An 18,254-nucleotide genomic window follows, 5' to 3' on the forward strand; every position below is an offset into this window, starting at 1 on the left:
CTTCATACTCAATTTTACTGGAAGCTTCCCTCACTTTAAAACTAGTCCAGCCCATATCACCCTGCACAGCTTCATTTGTAGTCTTCCCGTGAGCGCCCAATGCGAGGCGACCCACTTACCTTTGGTTCCCGTCGAGTCCTGATTGTACCCCTGATTTAAAGCAAACAACCGCATTTCCAAAAGTAAGTCCTGGAACCATTACACCTTTCCACATACCTCGGAGGACCTCGTACCTATTGTATCCCCATAGCGCTCTGTACTTCATTATGGCTGCATTTCTCTTCCCCTATACTGTTATGGTTTTTCCCTGTGTTTCCATATATCCATTGCCTTCGTTTATCCATATACCAAGGTATATATATTCTGTTACACGAGGTATTTCTTGGCCCTGTATCTCCACTGTCTGTTCACTGTTTTCATTGAATACCATAACACCTGATTTTCTAACACTAAACTTCAAGCCTAAATCGTTGCCTTCCTGTCCACAGATATTAGTCTGACGTTGCAAATCACTTTGCTTGTTAGCTAGCAACACAATGTCATCTGCATAAGATAAACCTGGGAGTTGCTGCTCTATTACTGTACCCGCCTGTTTGTATGAGAGATTAAACCCGATATTACTTCCTTCTAGCGCCCTCTCCATCCTCACCATGTACATCATAAACAACAGCGGGGATAAAGGGCACCCCTGCCTCAGTCCCTTGTTGATATGAACTTTCTCCTCGCTCCTGATCCCTTCCCATTCAACGCAAACGGTATTTTCTAGGTAAATCTCTCTCAAAAGCTGTATACAATCGTTACCTAAGCCTTCCCCTTCCAGGATATCCCACATCATGTTGCGGTCCACGTTGTCGTAGGCTCCTGTAATGTCTAAAAATGCCACATACAACGGTCTGCTTTCTGCTTTTGATATTTCAATACACTGAGTAAGAACAAACAAGTTGTCATCCAAACGCCTACCTATTCTGAAACCATTCTGAAGCTCTCCCAGAATGCCATTATTCTCTGTCCATGCTTGAAGCTTTAATTTGATTGCCCGCATTGCTAGCCTGTATATTACGTATGTAATGGTCAACGGTCTATACGAGTGAATTCTGTCTTTCTCCCCCTTTCCTTTATAAATCAAATTCATTCTACTTTGTCGCCAGCTGTCTCGTATTCGTCTATCTTTTAAAGTTCTTTCCACTGCTTTCAGTGCTTTGCGCGGAGGCGAGCCCCATCTGGCGGTGTCGCAAGAAACCGAGCAAGATCATAGCAGCAGCCGGGCCCGGGAAGTCGGGAGAAGAGGCAAAGGAAGCTTCGCTTTAAGGATTCCTGGCTACGCCACTACAATCATATGTGGTCATATGTGGATTTTCTCTGTGGTGAATGTGCGACGGTGTCAATGCTTCCACGTCGCAAAGGACACATGAAAAATTCAAGAGATCAGTTAGTGTTAATCTTTAAAGTTTAGGTTTTCGTGTTAAGAGTGTTTCGTACTTATAGGGTCGTTTACGTGACCCCTGCGTTATTTGGTTCAAATTTCACATTTTATAACCTGAATTTTTTTCGCCTGTAAGAAACATTCGAATCGCAGTTAGAAATACTAGTATGTGACGTAAGAACATCCAGAATTACTCTAACTCCATTTTCTCCGTGTTAAATTTCTAGACTAGACTAAAGAAAACTGGAAAATAAAGCGTCCAGCACAAACCATTGCTTTCATATTCGCATGTTTTCGCAGTTAAAAAGAAGACACTCATACTTGGCAGGTAAATCACCTGGCATCTTATGGCAGTCTGTAAAACAGTCGGTATTGCAGAGACGGCGGCTTCAATTTATACACCTGAATGGATGCAGCCGTGAGCCTCTTGTAGGTGTTCACCCTTTGTTGAAGCACCATGCGCAACGCGTCCTTTTTTCCTGAAATAATATGGCGGAAATCTGACCCATTTTTTGCTAGATTACCACAGGCGACGTCAAAATCAAGATTTGTCTCGCTTAAGCGGCCCGCTTGGATTTATGAGCTCAAATTTTATGTACGTCGCGAAATCGCGACTACACCAGCAGGTGGGCCGAGTGGAAAGAGAAAATGAAGCTCGAACCGAGAAGTAGCTCCTCGTCAAACGTAAAGCTTTCATCCTCAGAGGGGAATAAGTGATTAAGCTGTACATGCGAGTCGAGTGTTTATATCTCGGACCATGCGCCATGCGTGAAGCCATGTTTTTCAATGGTATTTGCTGCCCAAAATGGAAAGAAATCGTCTTGAAATGTCTCTTACCTTGCTGTTCGGTTGGCCTGGGTGTAATGCTCAGAAGTGCGCTATTGAAAGATGCCGCTCTGGTCTGAGAGCGGGTTGCCAAGGCAACAGCAGCGACCCACTGACGCCCACTGTAAGAACTCTGCGTTGGCGCTAAAGAAAGAAATGGCCGTACCCAAAACAGCCGAGATTTCCACCTTAGCTCCTAATCTAATTGCTTCTCGGCATTTGTATATAGCTTGCGACGGCTTTCTTTGTGATTCACAAGGATTGCTTGCAAATCGATTTTCACTAAAGCATTGATCACATGTCGGCTCTTGTGAAAGGTTGACGCATAACACAATTACACTGCTGAGAACGTTTGCGAGAGCAGTGTTGCCGAGGAAAAAAGAAACGCGCCTTCGTTGGCCAAAATCAATTCATTCGTGTCACAGAAATGGGGCAGTAAATTGAAGTGTACAATAATAATAATAATAATAATAATAATAATAATAATAATAACATAGAATAAAGAATAGCTAGTGTAGTAAAATAACACATAAATACTGTGGCAAGAAAGTTGAATTGCAATGTAGGATATGTTTGCGCCATACCTACTGAAAATAAACGTATGCCCAATAACTCCCATGTCCAATAATCCCACATGAGACACACGTTATCCTATATAAGAACCCGCGCGTTTTCATATGTTATATGACATTATTGTATATGAAACGTATCGAACATATGGCTTTCATTTTCGATAGGGATATCAGACCATGTCATATCCCTCGTGTATTTTTCACCAGAGATACTTACTGACTGAAAGTAATTTTATCAGGAAGGGATGTTGCAGAGAGCTGCAATCTATAGCACTAAAGCACCATGTGTAACGAAGCCACGTGTGGGCAACTGTACACGCTTTAAACACAATGGCTCACACCGTTGCTATACATCGCTGCCTTAGAAACGGGCAGAAATTTATGTTGTTTTTTCGTTGATAGTGGCTGCTGTGTTGCAGCACACCGGGCTAGCCTGGCGTGCCTGGCCGGCAATTGTTTCGCCATCTGCTACACTTTGAGTGACGGGCGTTTTAGGTTGAAAATAACACGGAGCCTCCAGCCCGCTCATGCGAGAAGGGGCGCCGCCCCGTTCTGTGAAAAGTAATGTGCTGCTAAGCGTTAACTGGAACATCAGTGCATTTGCACACAGGTTTCGAGGACCTGTAAGTTTTGCGGAACTGGCGCTAAGTACAGTATTTGTGCTAAATGAATATCACATTGTTGCTGCTCGCATTCGATCCCACATTTATGCCTTGTATAATAAGGTGATTTATAAAGAAATTCTTGAATGTTTTTTTAATTAGCCAGCGTCACTCTGCAATTTGTTTTGCAAATTCAGTGTAACCTGCCTCCTCATGTAATCCACTTGACGTGACGAAAATTGCAATGTATGCCGAAAGAAGGTAATTAACAAGCCAGTTTCGGGCAATAAACTGGATAGCCAGGTACATTGCAGCAATTGAGTCAATACATATTCTGCTTTCTTTTATCTTGAATAAAATGTTCGTATGCTTTAGGAGCGTACTGTGTTGGGAGCTACTCGGTGCATGGCTGTGACAGGCAGCGAGGCGCAAGAGAAAAACACACAAGGAAAAAAAAGCAGACAGAAAGAGCACCGTATCGTAGTGTACAGTTGGACACCTGCATAGGCTTGAACACGGTACAATAAGTAATCCACTAATATCAGGCTGAGGCGCTGGATACTCTGATATAGAAATCCTTTTTCACACTAGTGAGGCTTACTGTTGCACATATGTATAGGAACCTACAAAGCGCAATTCCGCAAGAAAAGCATGAGCGTAATTGTTTCACATCTCTCTCAAACGAAATTCCTGCGGACTTGGAACTCTGGACATGTAAAAGTTGCTAATGTAGCTTTACTTCGTAATAAAAACGCCTCATATAATGAAAAGAATACACTCCTATTAGGCTGCCGTCTGTTTTGTGCGAGGTCTCCAAAAGTAATATTCAACACTAAATTTATCAGGTTATACAGAAGTCTGAAGAACATGCCAGACCTTTACATATAATTTCAATAGATTGCTATAACCTGCCTCCTGAGTGAAAAAATAAGCTTAACACGTCACCAGTACTAATTACAGAGTCAATGAGCTTTTTTCACCCCACATGGGATTCGCACTACATATGGCGGTGGAAAATTTTGCAATGTGGATTCACATAGCAGCTACACCGCGCCAAAAGAACGTATTCCCTTGCAAGCCGCTCGTGGAAGCGCGACCGTCTCGTACTGTCATCGCAATAATAGCTGTGGTCGCGACCGCAGGCGCGGGCGCTTTTCTTATCCGGCTTGGCAATAGTCGCCATCAAGCCTATTGCTATGCCCTTTTGACAATGAAGCATATCGCCAAAAGCTCAGAAAAGCAGCTTCACGTAGAAAAACAATAAGCAGGCGTAGTCTTACGGACTACGACAGGGCCTCTTCCGGAAGCATTTGGATGTTTTCGTAAGGGCGTAGTAGAGCCGTATGACAGGCACAACCGAATAAAATGTTCCGCATCTTTTTTTTCCCGTGCGCCAGAGAAGAAAAAAATCTAAGTAAAAAAACATGGGCCATTTCACTCTGTAAAGGTGGATGACAAGCGAAGCTGTTCGACACGGAGGTGACACGGAATTGTGAACAAAGGTATGTACTTATTTATTCTCTTGGTGGGTGGTCATCGTGACCAAAGGTACGCACACGCATTTATTTTCGTGATCGGTGGTTATTTTTTGACTCGCAACTGCTAACACATGCTTTTCTAATCGATGCACGCACACCGCTGGATGGTCGGTTGGGCCGCATCGGCGCGGCATCGCAAGGGATGTGTCTGCAACACGAAACACGTAAACCACTCCCTTTTCGGTCCCTACTCATTCACAATGAAATGACGACCATCACAGGGGTAGTGTCATCGCAACTAACCCACGCAAAGTGAGTAGCCATGAATCCTACGGGGCTATGAGCCATTGCATTTTTTACTCGCTTAGGGGGGTATGAGCCATTAATCATGACAGTTTTCTACATGCTGTTCTGTATGTTGTGTGGGTGATTAGAGTTGATGTAAGTTAACGTATGGGTGATTAGAGTAGATTTGGGTGATGTAAGCACTGTTAGCTTCACTTGGCTGAGTGCTTGTAGCCTCTGCCTTACGGGGCCATTGATGATGATAGTTTTTGTTTACGGAGAACAAGTACGCCCGGAACCCCAGCCATATACAGCTTATACTTATCAGTATAATTATCCAATAATGTAGTGAGACTGCTGCACAAAGAATCATAAGCCATTCCACTCTGTGAAGGTTGCTGACCAGCGAAGCTGTCAAGTACACGACATGGAGGTGGCACATAATTTTTAGCTAAGGTACGAACTCATTTATGGTTTTTATGGGTGGTCATCGTCACAAAAGGTACGCACAGTCGTTTATTGTCTTCGTCGGTGGTCCTTATTTCACTCGCAACTGCAATCGCATTCTTTGATAATGTCAAATCAATGCGCGTACGCTACTGGGTGGTCGGTTGGTCCGGATCGGTTTGGCATCGCAAGAGGTATGTCTGCAACACCGAACGCGTAAACTGTTCCCTTTTCGGTACCGACACATCCACGCTGAAATCACCGACAATGACAACAGGGGTAGTGTCATCGCAGCTAATTCACGCAAAATGACTAGCCATGAACCTTACGGGACTATGAGTCATTGAATTTTTCGCTTGCTTACAGGGATACAAGCCATTGCTCACGGGGGCATGAGCCATTGATGATGACAGGTTTCGTCAAGCGGTTCTGTATGCTGTATGCGGGATTAGAAAGAACTTAAGCACTGTTCGCTTCACTTTTCTGAGTGCTTGTAGCCTCTGCCTTACGTGACTATGAGCCATTGCATCTTTTGCTTGCTTACGGGGGTATGATCCATTGACAATGATAATTTTTGTTCACGGAGAACAAAAATGAACGGAACTCTAGCCATATACAGCTTCGCTGTAAAAACCGTCTGGATCTCGCAGAGCTCTGATGGTGGAAGCCGAAAGGCCAGGAATAAGCGCGTTAATATCATTGGTAGTTTGGTCGCTCTGTGGGTGTTACCTCCGAAACATCCCCACCCAGTGCTTAAATAACGAGAATTGCTACACCACTACTTCAGTGACGTATGTTGAAGTTGCGAGTAGCCTTTCACCGGACTTGCCCCGCACGTGAAGTCAGCACCCACGTGCGCTGACAGATTCGCTGAAGTGCTCCTTGCGCTTATGATAAACGGTTATTAAATAGTTAGTTGTCCTCAAACGCAATGATAAATTTCGTAACATGCTACACCGTAAGAAATTTCTGAAAAAAACAAATCCGACTCCCCCCTCCCTCCCTTCCTTGCCCCAAGATATCTTGCGTCATTTCCTCACGTATAAAAAAAAAAAAGCCACATTACGATGCATCATACAGATTTTCAGTGTAAGATCACCATGGTATCAAAATGAGACAATTAACAAGCGGTTTCCCCCTATTACGTGTAGAATAGAACAGAGACACGTGTGATGAAAGTTACAAAAGAAGCCTGTAGTATATGTGGCGTTTCATGGAATCTGCGGCCGTACGTGACCCGCGTGTGTGTACATGCGTGACGTCGTCTATCTTTGAGAGTGCAATCTTTGAAAGTTAAACATCACAATAACGAATGTTTAGCGGTAGTTTTGAGCGCACAAGTTCGGCAAATGCTGCTGAAATTCAGAGTAAACGTATTCTGTTGATACAGATTACACAGCGTCTGTAAAACAATATGCATGAGTGACATTGTAAAAGCACGAGCAGAAAATTCCGTCGAACGAGAAAACATACCATTTGGGAACTTTTTTTAATTCGCAACACCCTTCTGGAAAATGTTCTCAGAGTGCGTACGAAGAAAAGTTCGGCAGGTGTTACATTCGTGTAACACAAGAAGCCGAAAGCCTGCTGCACATTTGGCAATACATGAAGTTATACAATTACCCACCGGGGTTACTCAGTGGCTATGGTGTAGGGCTGCTGAGCACGAGGTCGCGGGATGGAATCCCGGCCATGGCGGCCGCATTTCGATGGAGGCGAAGTGCAAAAACACCCGTGTACCTAGATTTAGGTGCACGTTAAAGAACCCCAGGTGGTCGAAATTTCCGGTGTCCTCCACTACGGCGTGCCTCATAATCAGAAAGTGGTTGTGGCACGCAAAACCCCATAATTCAATTTTTAAGTTATACAATGGGGGTTAGACTTCGCGCAAGACGTAACGAGCCGCAGTGGGAAGCACTCGTTGCGGGAACCAAGGCGTCACTGCACGCGCTGCCTCCGCGGTGGCGTGCTTGCGCGGCCGCCCTCGCGAGCCGCAAGAGCGTGCACGCTCCTCCATCGCTCGCCGCCGCCGCTCCGACTGTGACGTCAATGCGCGCGCGCCCGCTTCTGTGCGCAACAACACCTGGCACGACAGCAATTACTAAACTTAAAAATCGGTAGACACTTACGACTGCTTACGTGTGCGAATGCGAAAGCATCGTAACGTCTGTAGACGTCGGAACGTCATCAACGCGCTTGTTTTATACACTCATGACGTGGCGCCACCTCCTCCTCCGCACCGTCACGTGGGCCGCCCAGTGAAGCAAGCACTGGTCAGCGAAATGGCTGCGGCGTAACGCTGCAATCAGCAACACACTAGGCACACTCAAGGAGGTGAAAAGAAAACTACTGGAGTGGAAGCCACCTATACCGGGATGAGGGCTCTGGTGAAGCCGGAGGCGGCCATATTGCGGGAGGCAAGAGGCGACCCGCCATGAGCTTCGCAGCGCTGTCCACCGACTTTCCAGTGGTTTTCAATTGCTTAACGGATTTTCAAGTTCTAGTGCAACACTGTGGGCTGTGACGAGAGCCATATTGGAGGTCTCCGGGTCGCAGATATCCGAGTGCTGGGGCATTTTCCCATTGTACTGGCAGCAATATGCAGCTGTCGCAAAACAGAAAAAAAATTGCGCAATATTTAGCGCCTGTAGAAAGTGTAGAAATCGATCAATCATGAACGCTGTCAGAACAAAAAAAGCAATTGAAAACTGAAAAGGTAGCATGAAAAATATCAGTACATGCTCCAGACATAAATATACATTATTATCTTCATTATCATCACGTGTTGCTGGTTCTTTAGCATTCTCATTGCATGGAGCTTCTCGGAACTTCTCTGGCAACCGATTCGTCTAGCCTGAAATATAAAGATTTCCTTTACTCTAGAGCAAGTAAATGCTGATCTGCAACCTTATTTAAATGATAAGGATAATGCTAGCATGTCCTAAAGACACCCGACCCCGCTAGCGCATTTTGAGATCCGTATAGCACCGCGCACGGCAAGCTACGGCGACTGGAAACACATAAGCTGCGGCGACTGGCATGCTTTTACGCCCCCCCCCCCCCCCCCTTTCCGCGAGCAATATGGCGACGCAACGGCTTCACTTGACGGGCGCTGCCGCCACTACAGCAGTTTTTCTTTAACCTCCTTGGGCAAACCTTTAAGTATAAACCCCATGCAAGCGATCTTGCACGCGACAGCGACAAGCGGCGCGATGGAGATGGTTGTCGCGTTCGCTCGTCGCCTACAAGTCGCACCTCATGCGAGCGATGACTTGGAGCGACGTCTCCCCAGTGTTGCCGATATGAGGGCAGCAATGTAGGCGCCGAAACTAGCATGACGCGTGCTTTATTAACTTAAGTTGATGTGTTTTACTGTAAAAAGCAGCATAAGATATTTCTGAAAGTCTTGCAGTAGGTTCTTATCCTTGCACGTATAAAAATTCAATCGTTTGCTCGTTCCGTGCGACAATCGGAAGTACTTGAGTTATGTACATCCAGTTCCGGCTTCGCACAATTGGCTGGTCGCTCATAGCACTTCCGGGCGACGAGCGACGAATTCTAGATTTGCAGAACCGAGCGATCGCGCGACAAGACCGAGCGATACGCGACGGCCCGATCCGTCGCTGTCGCGCACAAAATCGCGCTCACGAGGTTCAGCCTTTCGTAAGCCACAACCGTGGAGCAGCGACTGCTTCAGGGAAGCGCGCTCGGCTCGCGCCCCGGCGTTTCGAGTTCGATGCCCATCCAAACCGAAGCGTACCAAATTTTCTTTTCAAAGGCACTAGTTTGCTCTCTTTACAGGAACCTCCCTGAGAAATGCGATTTCAATTGGAGGACTTTTTGACGTGTTTTTGCCCGTTACGGCGTCAGCCATTTTATCGTCAGGGCGCAGCTTCGCAAAGGTCACCGTCAACATAGACACTCAAGCCTTTCGCATAAATAATTAAACAGAATATGTTATGTTTTTGTTTTCGCTTTACGGTATCAGGTCATCGAATTTTGTTCACGTCATCGAATATTTGTACAGGTGCATGTACATTATTATAAGAAAACGAGATATATACGTTCCTATACAATAACGCTCACGACAAAACGTCCACATTTTATACAAACCTAATGGTGTTTATTTGGCAGAGCTCGGAGCAGCGCAAGGTCAACGGTCAGGACAGTGACAGCTTCCAAGCACGACAGCCGTTGCCGAGCAAGAGCGCTCGACCCACCAGCGTTTCGATCCGGTAGCGGTGAACTCACTAGCGTCTTTCTTCGTTGCACAACGAACGCATCTAGGTGAGGGTCAGGAGGCGAACGCAAATGATGGACGTGACAGAGGAAACTCGGAACGGAAATACTGACCATCAGATGGCGCTCACTGGGCGGCAGCTTACCAGCAAGTGTGCGGCCTGTAGGGTGGGCAACACAGCAAAGTCAGAGAGGCTGAAATAACCTCATAGGTGGCGGCAATGGAAAAGAAACCTGCCATGAATAACCACTTAAGAGGAAAAAACGAAATCGGGAAAGAAACAATTTATGATTACTCAAAGGCAAGCTCAAAACTTTTCGAAGCGAGGTCAGGATGCCTTAGAACATGCACCTATAAAGCGAGATATAAGGAGGACGAAGAAGCATGTGCTTGCTGCGGTAAAGCTAGGGAAACTATGGAGCATGTTTTATTAGAATGTGAAGACGTCTACCCAGTGGTCGATTTAGGCGCCACTGGCCTCCTTGAGGCACTTGGGTTCAATGAGAGGAGTGGAAAAGTAAACATGTCCGCAATAGGCATTAGTAAGAGGCGACTGGAGGATTGGTGGAAGAAAAGTAGGGAAACAACAAAAAACGGAGACATACAAAAACACAGTTCGAAATAGGGGACCAGAACATTTGGGTGGGGTAGTTAATAGCGTATTTTATTTCTCTTTTTAATAGTTTAACCTAGGTATAATAATATAATAGTATAATAGTATAACAGCAAGAGCTTGGTGGCGCAACCCACCGCCCCGTTCCAAAGGAGACGCTCATAACATCCGTCCGTCCGTCCTTCAGTCCGTCCGTCCATTTTTCTTACACGCGTAACGATACCTCCTGACTGACGCTAAACAAATGCACACTACACGGCCCAAACGAACTGAAGTAAGTTACATGCTTAAGTGCCTTGTACTGCAAATACATTCCGAAGCAGCGAAGATATCGCAAAATGTATCCTAATTATATTACTGACTTCCGAGTACGCAGTCGCTTTTATATTCACGTGGAATGTACGCGCGCGCAGAAAGGTGAATTAATATTTTTCAGAAAATTTGTTGTGTATTTCAATTTGGGCCCATCTTCGCACTTTCTTTTTTCACACGTGTTTCTGAGTGCAAAATAACGACTTACGAAGCCGCACAAGCTTTACGTAGACGCCATTTTAAGTTGGGTGGAGGGGTTACTTACAGAGCACCAGAATATAGAGTTTAAAATAAATATCCATATCATAGTGACTACACGTGGCAACGTTGGGCATAAATGCAGCGATAACAATCCACTGAATAGGAGGTAATAACCTTTGAAGCGACCCGCCGTGGTAGCTATGACGTTTCGCTGTTGATATCGGGGTCGCAGGTGCAATCCCAGCAATGACGGCCGCACTTCAACGGGGACTAAGCGTAAGAAATTAGATTTAGGGGCACGCGAAAGGCGGTCGATAGAAATCGGGAGTCTCCCGCTATATACGGCGTGCCTCCTAATCAAAGCGTGGTTCTGGCAGCAGGTAAAACCTCCCAATTTGATTGTATTGTTATATCTGAAAAGATAAACTGGCACATGTTTGGCTATGTAGTACATTATACAAGGCAGTATAAGGCGGCAGTATCGACAAGACAGCATGACGCCGATTCGCACCACTTCGGAAAGTAACGAAATTCGACGCTAGAAATAACACGGCTGCCATGCTAGAGCAATAGTAGTCCAGAGAATTGAAGGGCTCGCAATTTTTTTCGCAACAACTATATGAGGCATACCGACAATGAAGGAAAGCAATGAGTACACGAAATATGCTTTGTTTATTTCACATGTAGAAATAAATATGTATCAGAAATCATTCACGCAAGCTGAATGTAAACGCATAGCTTTATGCGGGCCGTAGAACTACCTACGTCGATAACCGAGTTTGATGATGGTGGCACACGTTATCGTCGACGTGTTTCGGTAAACTGCATGACGGCGTGACGACGGCGGCATGGCCAAGACGATATGACAACAACAAAAGCACGAGGCCGCGTTGGCTGGCATGACGATCACGCAATGACGGCCGCGCTCATGCTGCTTCTTCTCTGCTCGCTTGCTCTACGGCGGCCAGCTGTTCCTACGACCATTCGCTTTAAGAGTATGCTGGCACTGCGGAAGTCGATCTAAGCGAAGGTGTGGTGAGTCGGTGAGATGAAGCGGCGCATCTTTTCATTTCAGAGACGCGCAGCGGTCCTTGCGTTCAGGTGGCAGAGCAGAGCGCTGTATACACCCCAGCGGCTAGTACACCATCTCAACCTTAGGATGCCGGGAAGCTCTCGCGCGACAGCGCACGCGTCTCGAACAGTTGGCCCGCGGTTGCGTGGCAGCACGTGACCTTCGCATCGGCGGAGAGAATCCTGCCGCCAACCTCGTGACACGAGTCAGAGAGACCTGTTCGCTTTGAGCCCGCGACGCGTGCGATGCGCGTACACCAATTGAGCCGGTGCTCTTGCTTGGCTTTGTTGTCTGTTACTTTCATGTGAGCCAGTTGGCAGTGCTTTTAAAAATATGGCTGACTATAATTTCCCGGCATAGAAGACGCGAGCGTGTCCGCGACATACACGTGGCACGCACATGGGGCATCTCGTAGCTGCAGGCCGACGGGGAAGCAAGGAGGCAGCGCATTTAGTGGACTCTGGATGCTCGGGCAGTCTTCGGACAGATTATGGAGTCGAAAATTTCGAATCTCCTGTTCAACTGAACGCTCAAACAGTCGTAACAAATGGCGTGAATAAGCGAAAAGTGCGAGTGGCAGGAATATTTCGTCATGAACATCAGCACAAAAGCACTTCACACACTTGGAGACACCATTGCACGGTGGCTGAAGAATGAATCCCCACTCGTCGCACTACAAAAAAAAAAAAAAAAATAGAACTCCCCGAGTACCCCGGAAGCGTTACTCACTGCAGTTCATAGAAGCTCTGAGAAGGAAAGCTGCCTACAAAAATCTGTAAGGCACGGTCCACATAGTCTCACAATGTTTGCCTCGCACCTCAGGTGTGACAAACATGCAGCTGTCTTTTTCTAATGGGCCATTGCGCATAAAACGAATCTCAAGGCAGGCATCCGTATCGCCACGCTATTCGGCCGCAGCCGAGCAGAACAGAAACGGTGACTGTGAACAGGGCAGACGCGAAGCGGGGTGCCGACGAAGCGGGCTTGTCGTTGGCAGTCCCCGACTTGGCCTTTTCGAAGCTCTCCGACGGTCGTTTCGTTTTCTCTTGTGGAGAGTCGCTGGTGGATTCCGGCAGTGCTGCCGACGACGGTCCCGGATGCGATGGCGAAGTCGTGTAAGCCGGGACGGGTGGAAGCGCGTCCGGGTCCGGTGTCGCGTGCTCCGGACAGCCCAAGTCCTGCAGGCTCAGGCGCGTTACCTGCGGCGGAGACGCGCGTTTGAGTGTCCGCTGTGACAAAGCCTCATTTGGCTCAGCACGCGCCAATGACCGTGTACCGTGCGCGCATACGGTAGTGGCCGTGGCCCGAGAACTGCATAAATGCGCCCACGCTGCGAAATTCGCTCACCTTGCTTTTGCCGCGTGCCGGGTCGTTGAACTCGCAGCTGACGTGACGCAGTTCACGGCGGAACTTTTCACTCAGCGTGAGGTTTTCAAGCCGCAGGATCCAGGCCAAGCGGCAGTCGCAGGTCAGCCGGTTGCCTGCGCAAGGTAACGAATTAAGCGCGCAGTGAGTGCGTCTGCTATTGAGCCCTCTTTCACCATTCCCCTGGCCATGTTCCCTTCTGATGCGTAACAGCATGTTACGCAAACGTGCGTAATGTACGTTTGCGTGCACGAGAGGTGGTGGATATTAAGAAAGTCATCTTTTCTCGCAGCAAATTCAACCATTACTTCGATAGCATAAATACCAGGTAACATTCCCTGAAACTAAAATTTGCAAATTATCCAAGTACACTCTAAGAAAAATCCCGGAGAAAACGGGAGTAACTGGGCGGTTAGTCTTAAAAAGGGCGCTTTCGTCCCTCAAGGGACTAACTGCATGAATTAGCGTGCCGTGTGCAAATTTCGGAGAGTAAGTGTTAAGTCCCTGGTCGGAAAGGGAGCAACGGGAGGACGAACGACAACAGTTACTCCTCATTGCACTCCGCTGTTTCCGTTCGTGTCATGGAGCGATGCGGCGAGAACGGTAGTTTCTGTAAATCGTGAATAGTTCGAAAGTCGTGCACTGCCTATTGAAATACATGCAAAGCAGCACTTTGCCTCTTCGTAAGAAAATTGCATGAAATTTAAAAGCGGGAATGTTAAGAGCTATGACCTTCGTGCGCACACCATAAGTGAGCGATGAACATTAAACGCGCAAGTCAGTGACAGACTGCTAGATTTTCTTGGTCAATAGTACCTAAGTTCCTTCCATTCCAAGGATATAACAAAGCTAGCTGAAGCGATGTGTAGCTCAAACGGGACACGCTAAGCGAGAGAGAAATTGGTCTTCTCTGTCCTCTTGGGTGCCCCGTTCGAGCTTGCGACACGTATACCGCGTAGTGCCTCAGTTTCAATCACCCTAAGAATACTCGGGCAGATTTCTTTTCGCAGTCGCTTATAGTTGCAAGTACACTCAACGTTAGACTCTCCCCGCATAGCGTACACAAATTCCAAGTCGCTTTTATATAGCCGCACCTTCGTTCCAATATGGGCTCAATATCCCGCACTGTCAACTGTCCCGGCGTGGCTTGTCCGAACGGCCACGCCTATGATGAGCTACGCTGGAAATTAACAGCGCATCGGCCCTCAGCCGAGGATCACGCCCACCGTCAAGTACTGATTCCGGTGAATATAAAGTCGTTCTCCTTCGTGTATACCGACTGGCAACATCGTTCTCAATTCAGTTTTCCTGCATGCTGACCTGGCAGGGCGGCCGTATCCGGCCCCGGACTTTCGCGATGCACTCCTTCCAGTGCTGAATGCAACTGACATCCTCAGCGCTGAACAATACTAGATGAGCCATTTGTGGTTAGTGACATGTGTTAACAGCATCGCGAAACAGAAACTTGTCGACAAAGGCGAGTTGTTGGAGAAGGGCCTCAAGTGCCTTGTCATAGACCCGGAACGTAAAAATATCAAGATGAAGCTTCTTTGGCTTCCCCCCCACCTCGAACAGCTAGAGACGGATTGTTTAAGCGCTAGAGCCATATGGCACAGTGCAGTCCATCACGAGAGAGATGTGGCGGTGTGACTGCATGGAAGGCTGGAAAATGACTAAACGAGACGTGGCGTTTACATTGAAATATGAAGTTTGTGCCAGTAATCTGCCACATCTATTGAGCATATACGGTCACCAGTGCCTTATCTTGGTTCCTGGCCGACCACCACATTGCTTCCGGTGCAAGACAGTTGGACATATCTGGCGACAATGTAGAACACCACGCTGCAATAAGTGTTACCGCTAACGGTCATCCTGCAGATGCATGCATCGGAACCTACGCTGACAAGTTTCATGGAAATAGACCAGCTGAGGATGATACCACCACCGATCATCTAATGAACGTGAGCGAAGTTGTGGATGCAAGTGGTGAAACACTCCCTGAGACTCATCGTCAAGAACAGATTAAGCCGTCATCGGCAGGCAATAGCCTTAGCCAGAAGCCAGCTAGCGAGGATGAGACTAAAGCGCCTGACGACGAATCAACTGTGTCATGGGCAGAATCGCCACCAGTTCAAGATCGCCCACCGTCAGTGGAATTTGGATCGATGTGCGAGGCTGCTAAGAAGCGTCCAGCGCCATCTGACAATCCATCGCCCTCAGGAAAGGAGGCTCGCGTTCCCAATGTGTCAACGTTGACAAAAGCGCTCCGGGGAACGCCTACTCCTGAAGATGTACTGTGTGTTGACGTGCACCAAAAGGTCCATAGTGCATCACCGCATCAAGAAGGGAGTGGTGCACCTCTGGAGCAGCGTTTAAACGCTGCACTTACATAGGTAATCATGGCGGGCGCTCTTCCCTTCCATTTTGATATTTTAAATGTCCGTGGCTTATGAAGTAAGCGACGGCAACTACAGCTTCTTCATTTGTTGCGCAATAGAAAATTACATATTGCTGCTATCCAAGAAACAAAAATTCAATCCGATGGAAACACACAAGTAGCTCTATCTCCATTCATATCTGACTAATGTTTGTGTCAGCCATGCAGTAGGCGTTCCCGCAGTTTGTATGGTATTGGTTTGAAAACATTTACCATGTGATTCGCTAGATTTGTTTACAGATAGGGAAGGGCGCCTAATCTGTTGCGATATTGATATCAGTGGTACGAGCTTTAGATTTGTGTGTGTTTTAGACCCGAACAAGTTGCGTGAACGCGAGTGTTTCTTCTTATCTTTAGAACATCATTTCTGTACTGATCGTGCATTGGTCCTCTTTGGAGACTTTAATTGTGTATGTAACGCGCAAGATCGTACTTCACTGAAGCTGAGACATGATCCAAGTAGTGATGCGTTGCAACGCCTGATATGTGATTATCAGCTTGTGGACATTGGGGAAAATGAAAAGGTGGGATGTCGATATACACACTTCCAGAGTACCTCGCATGCAAGGCTTGATCGAATTTACGTTTCACTTATCGCGCTATCTCTTATTTATGGTTACACTGTGCACCCTATGTTCTTTGGTGACCATTGCCTAGTCTCAGTATCGTTTGGCAGCCGTCGTTACCAAAGTCGGCGTGTGTGCTGGTAGCCGTCGAAGTTTAATAACCAATTACTTTCACGTGAGTGTTTCTTAAAGCGTGTTACGGAGCTTATAGCTCATGTGTCATGCCGCAAGGACTTTCCACTGTTTGCTGTGTGGAAATTATTCAAACAGGAAGCTAAAATGATAGCTCTGGAAGAATCATCAATATTGGCCTTTTAAAAAAAGAATAATTACAAAGCATTGTATAGACTTCTGGGTGAATTGCATGAGCTTGAATGTCTACATCCGGGTCAATATATTGATGACATTCATAAGGTCAAGGCGCAGTTACAAACTTTGAACGCAGAAAAATACAGAGGTGCACCAGTGCGGGCGCGAGAGCAGCGTTTCCTGGAAGAACAGCCTTGCAGTAGGGCCCTTGGTGATGAGCGCCGACACGCGCTGTCTAAACAAATACTAGAAATAGAGTATGGTGGAATCATTGTTAACGAGCCTACTCTAATAACTAAAGCATTTTTTGAACATTACCAAAAACTATCTCGTGACCATATGCCATTGGATACAGATGCTGCCAAAAAAATTGTATCGTTGCGGCCCCAGTTAAATCAGGATGAGTACGATTATACAAACGAAAACATTGATATCTATGAGGTAACTTCATGCATAGATTCGTTAGCGAAGGGCAAAACGCCCGGCCCGGATGGCCTTACTGCCGAATTTTATCAGTGTTTTCGTTCCCTCTTATCGCCATTATTATTTCAGGTGTACCGAGAGGCCTTGGAAGTAGGGTACCTAACCGCCACAATGTACGAAGGACACACCGTCCTTATAGCCAAAACCGATGATGAACAGAAATTGCAAAAAGTTGACGGATATCGTCCTATCTCCTTATGCAATGTGGATTATAAAATTTTTGCTAAGGTATTAGCTAACCGTTTGTAAGTTGTAGTAACATCTGTGGTCGGTGATCATCAAACATGTGGCATCAGGGGCCGGTCCATTCAGACGAACATTCATGTTGCGAGATCGGTGCTAGAGTGTGTAGCTGAGGGGATTGGACTGGTGGCAATGGTACATACAGCTAGATCTTGCTAAGGCGTACGACAGGGTGAATCACTCATTCCTGTTTACTGTACTAGATCATATAAATAACGCATCCCTGCTCCTTAGAGGTGTTAGGATATGTTATGCCAATGGTTCAACGAGGCTGATAGTGAATGGCTCTCTCTCCAATCCGATTAGGCTTGTATCATCAGTACGACAAGGACGCCCTTTGTCGCCGCTTATGTTCTGCTTGTATTTAGAGCGATTTGTACGAGCATTCCGAAAGAAAAAAATTTCCAAGGGTTTAAATTACCGACTAATGAGGTACGGGTTCTTGCGTATGCAGACGACGTGGCCTTTTTTCGTACCGATAAAAAGAGTGTAAAGACTGCTCTTGCAATTACACAAGAATTTTGTGCGGCTTCTGGTGCAAGCGTTAACTTTGAAAAAAAAGTTCAGGTTTTTGGTTTGGATTATGGGCCACAATGCCATCACATTACGCAGGCATTCAATGGAAGAAAGATCTTTGTTATTTAGGTGTGCCTCTCTCACAGTATAGGAATAGCAACGCTAAATGGTCGGGAGAAGTTGGCGAAATTCAACGTAAAGTGAATTCATGGCGATGGCGGAATTTGTCAATGTTCGTTCGTGCTCAAGTGTGCAACGTGTTCTT

General features: G+C 46.6%; 2 protein-coding genes across 3 annotated transcripts in view; one reads left to right on the forward strand and one right to left on the reverse strand.

Moving 5' to 3' along the window:
• Window positions 1–18,254, forward strand: part of LOC135919827 (uncharacterized) — a 167,889-nt gene that overhangs the window by 54,111 nt on the left and 95,524 nt on the right. The window contains exon 3 of one of the 2 annotated variants that reach the window (XM_070537853.1): window positions 1,196–3,796. The exons of the other annotated variant lie outside the window; for it this stretch is intronic. Within the exon in view, the coding sequence (XP_070393954.1) occupies window positions 1,196–1,308 (113 nt within the window). The 3' untranslated portion in view covers window positions 1,309–3,796. Of the gene's footprint in view, window positions 1–1,195; window positions 3,797–18,254 lie in introns of those variants that run through there. 2 annotated transcript variants of the gene reach the window in all.
• The window catches only part of LOC135919833 (connectin-like), a 78,507-nt gene continuing 71,904 nt past the window's right edge, over window positions 11,652–18,254 (reverse strand). Inside the window, exons 3-4 of the mRNA XM_065453783.2 lie at window positions 13,418–13,551; window positions 11,652–13,269 (exon numbers count right to left, since the gene is read on the reverse strand). Coding sequence (XP_065309855.2) covers window positions 12,949–13,269; window positions 13,418–13,551 — 455 coding nt within the window. The 3' untranslated portion in view covers window positions 11,652–12,948. The remainder of the gene's footprint in view (window positions 13,270–13,417; window positions 13,552–18,254) is intronic.

This window comes from Dermacentor albipictus, chromosome 4 (assembly GCF_038994185.2).
Source record: "Dermacentor albipictus isolate Rhodes 1998 colony chromosome 4, USDA_Dalb.pri_finalv2, whole genome shotgun sequence".
NCBI classification, from domain to species: domain Eukaryota; kingdom Metazoa; phylum Arthropoda; class Arachnida; order Ixodida; family Ixodidae; genus Dermacentor; species Dermacentor albipictus.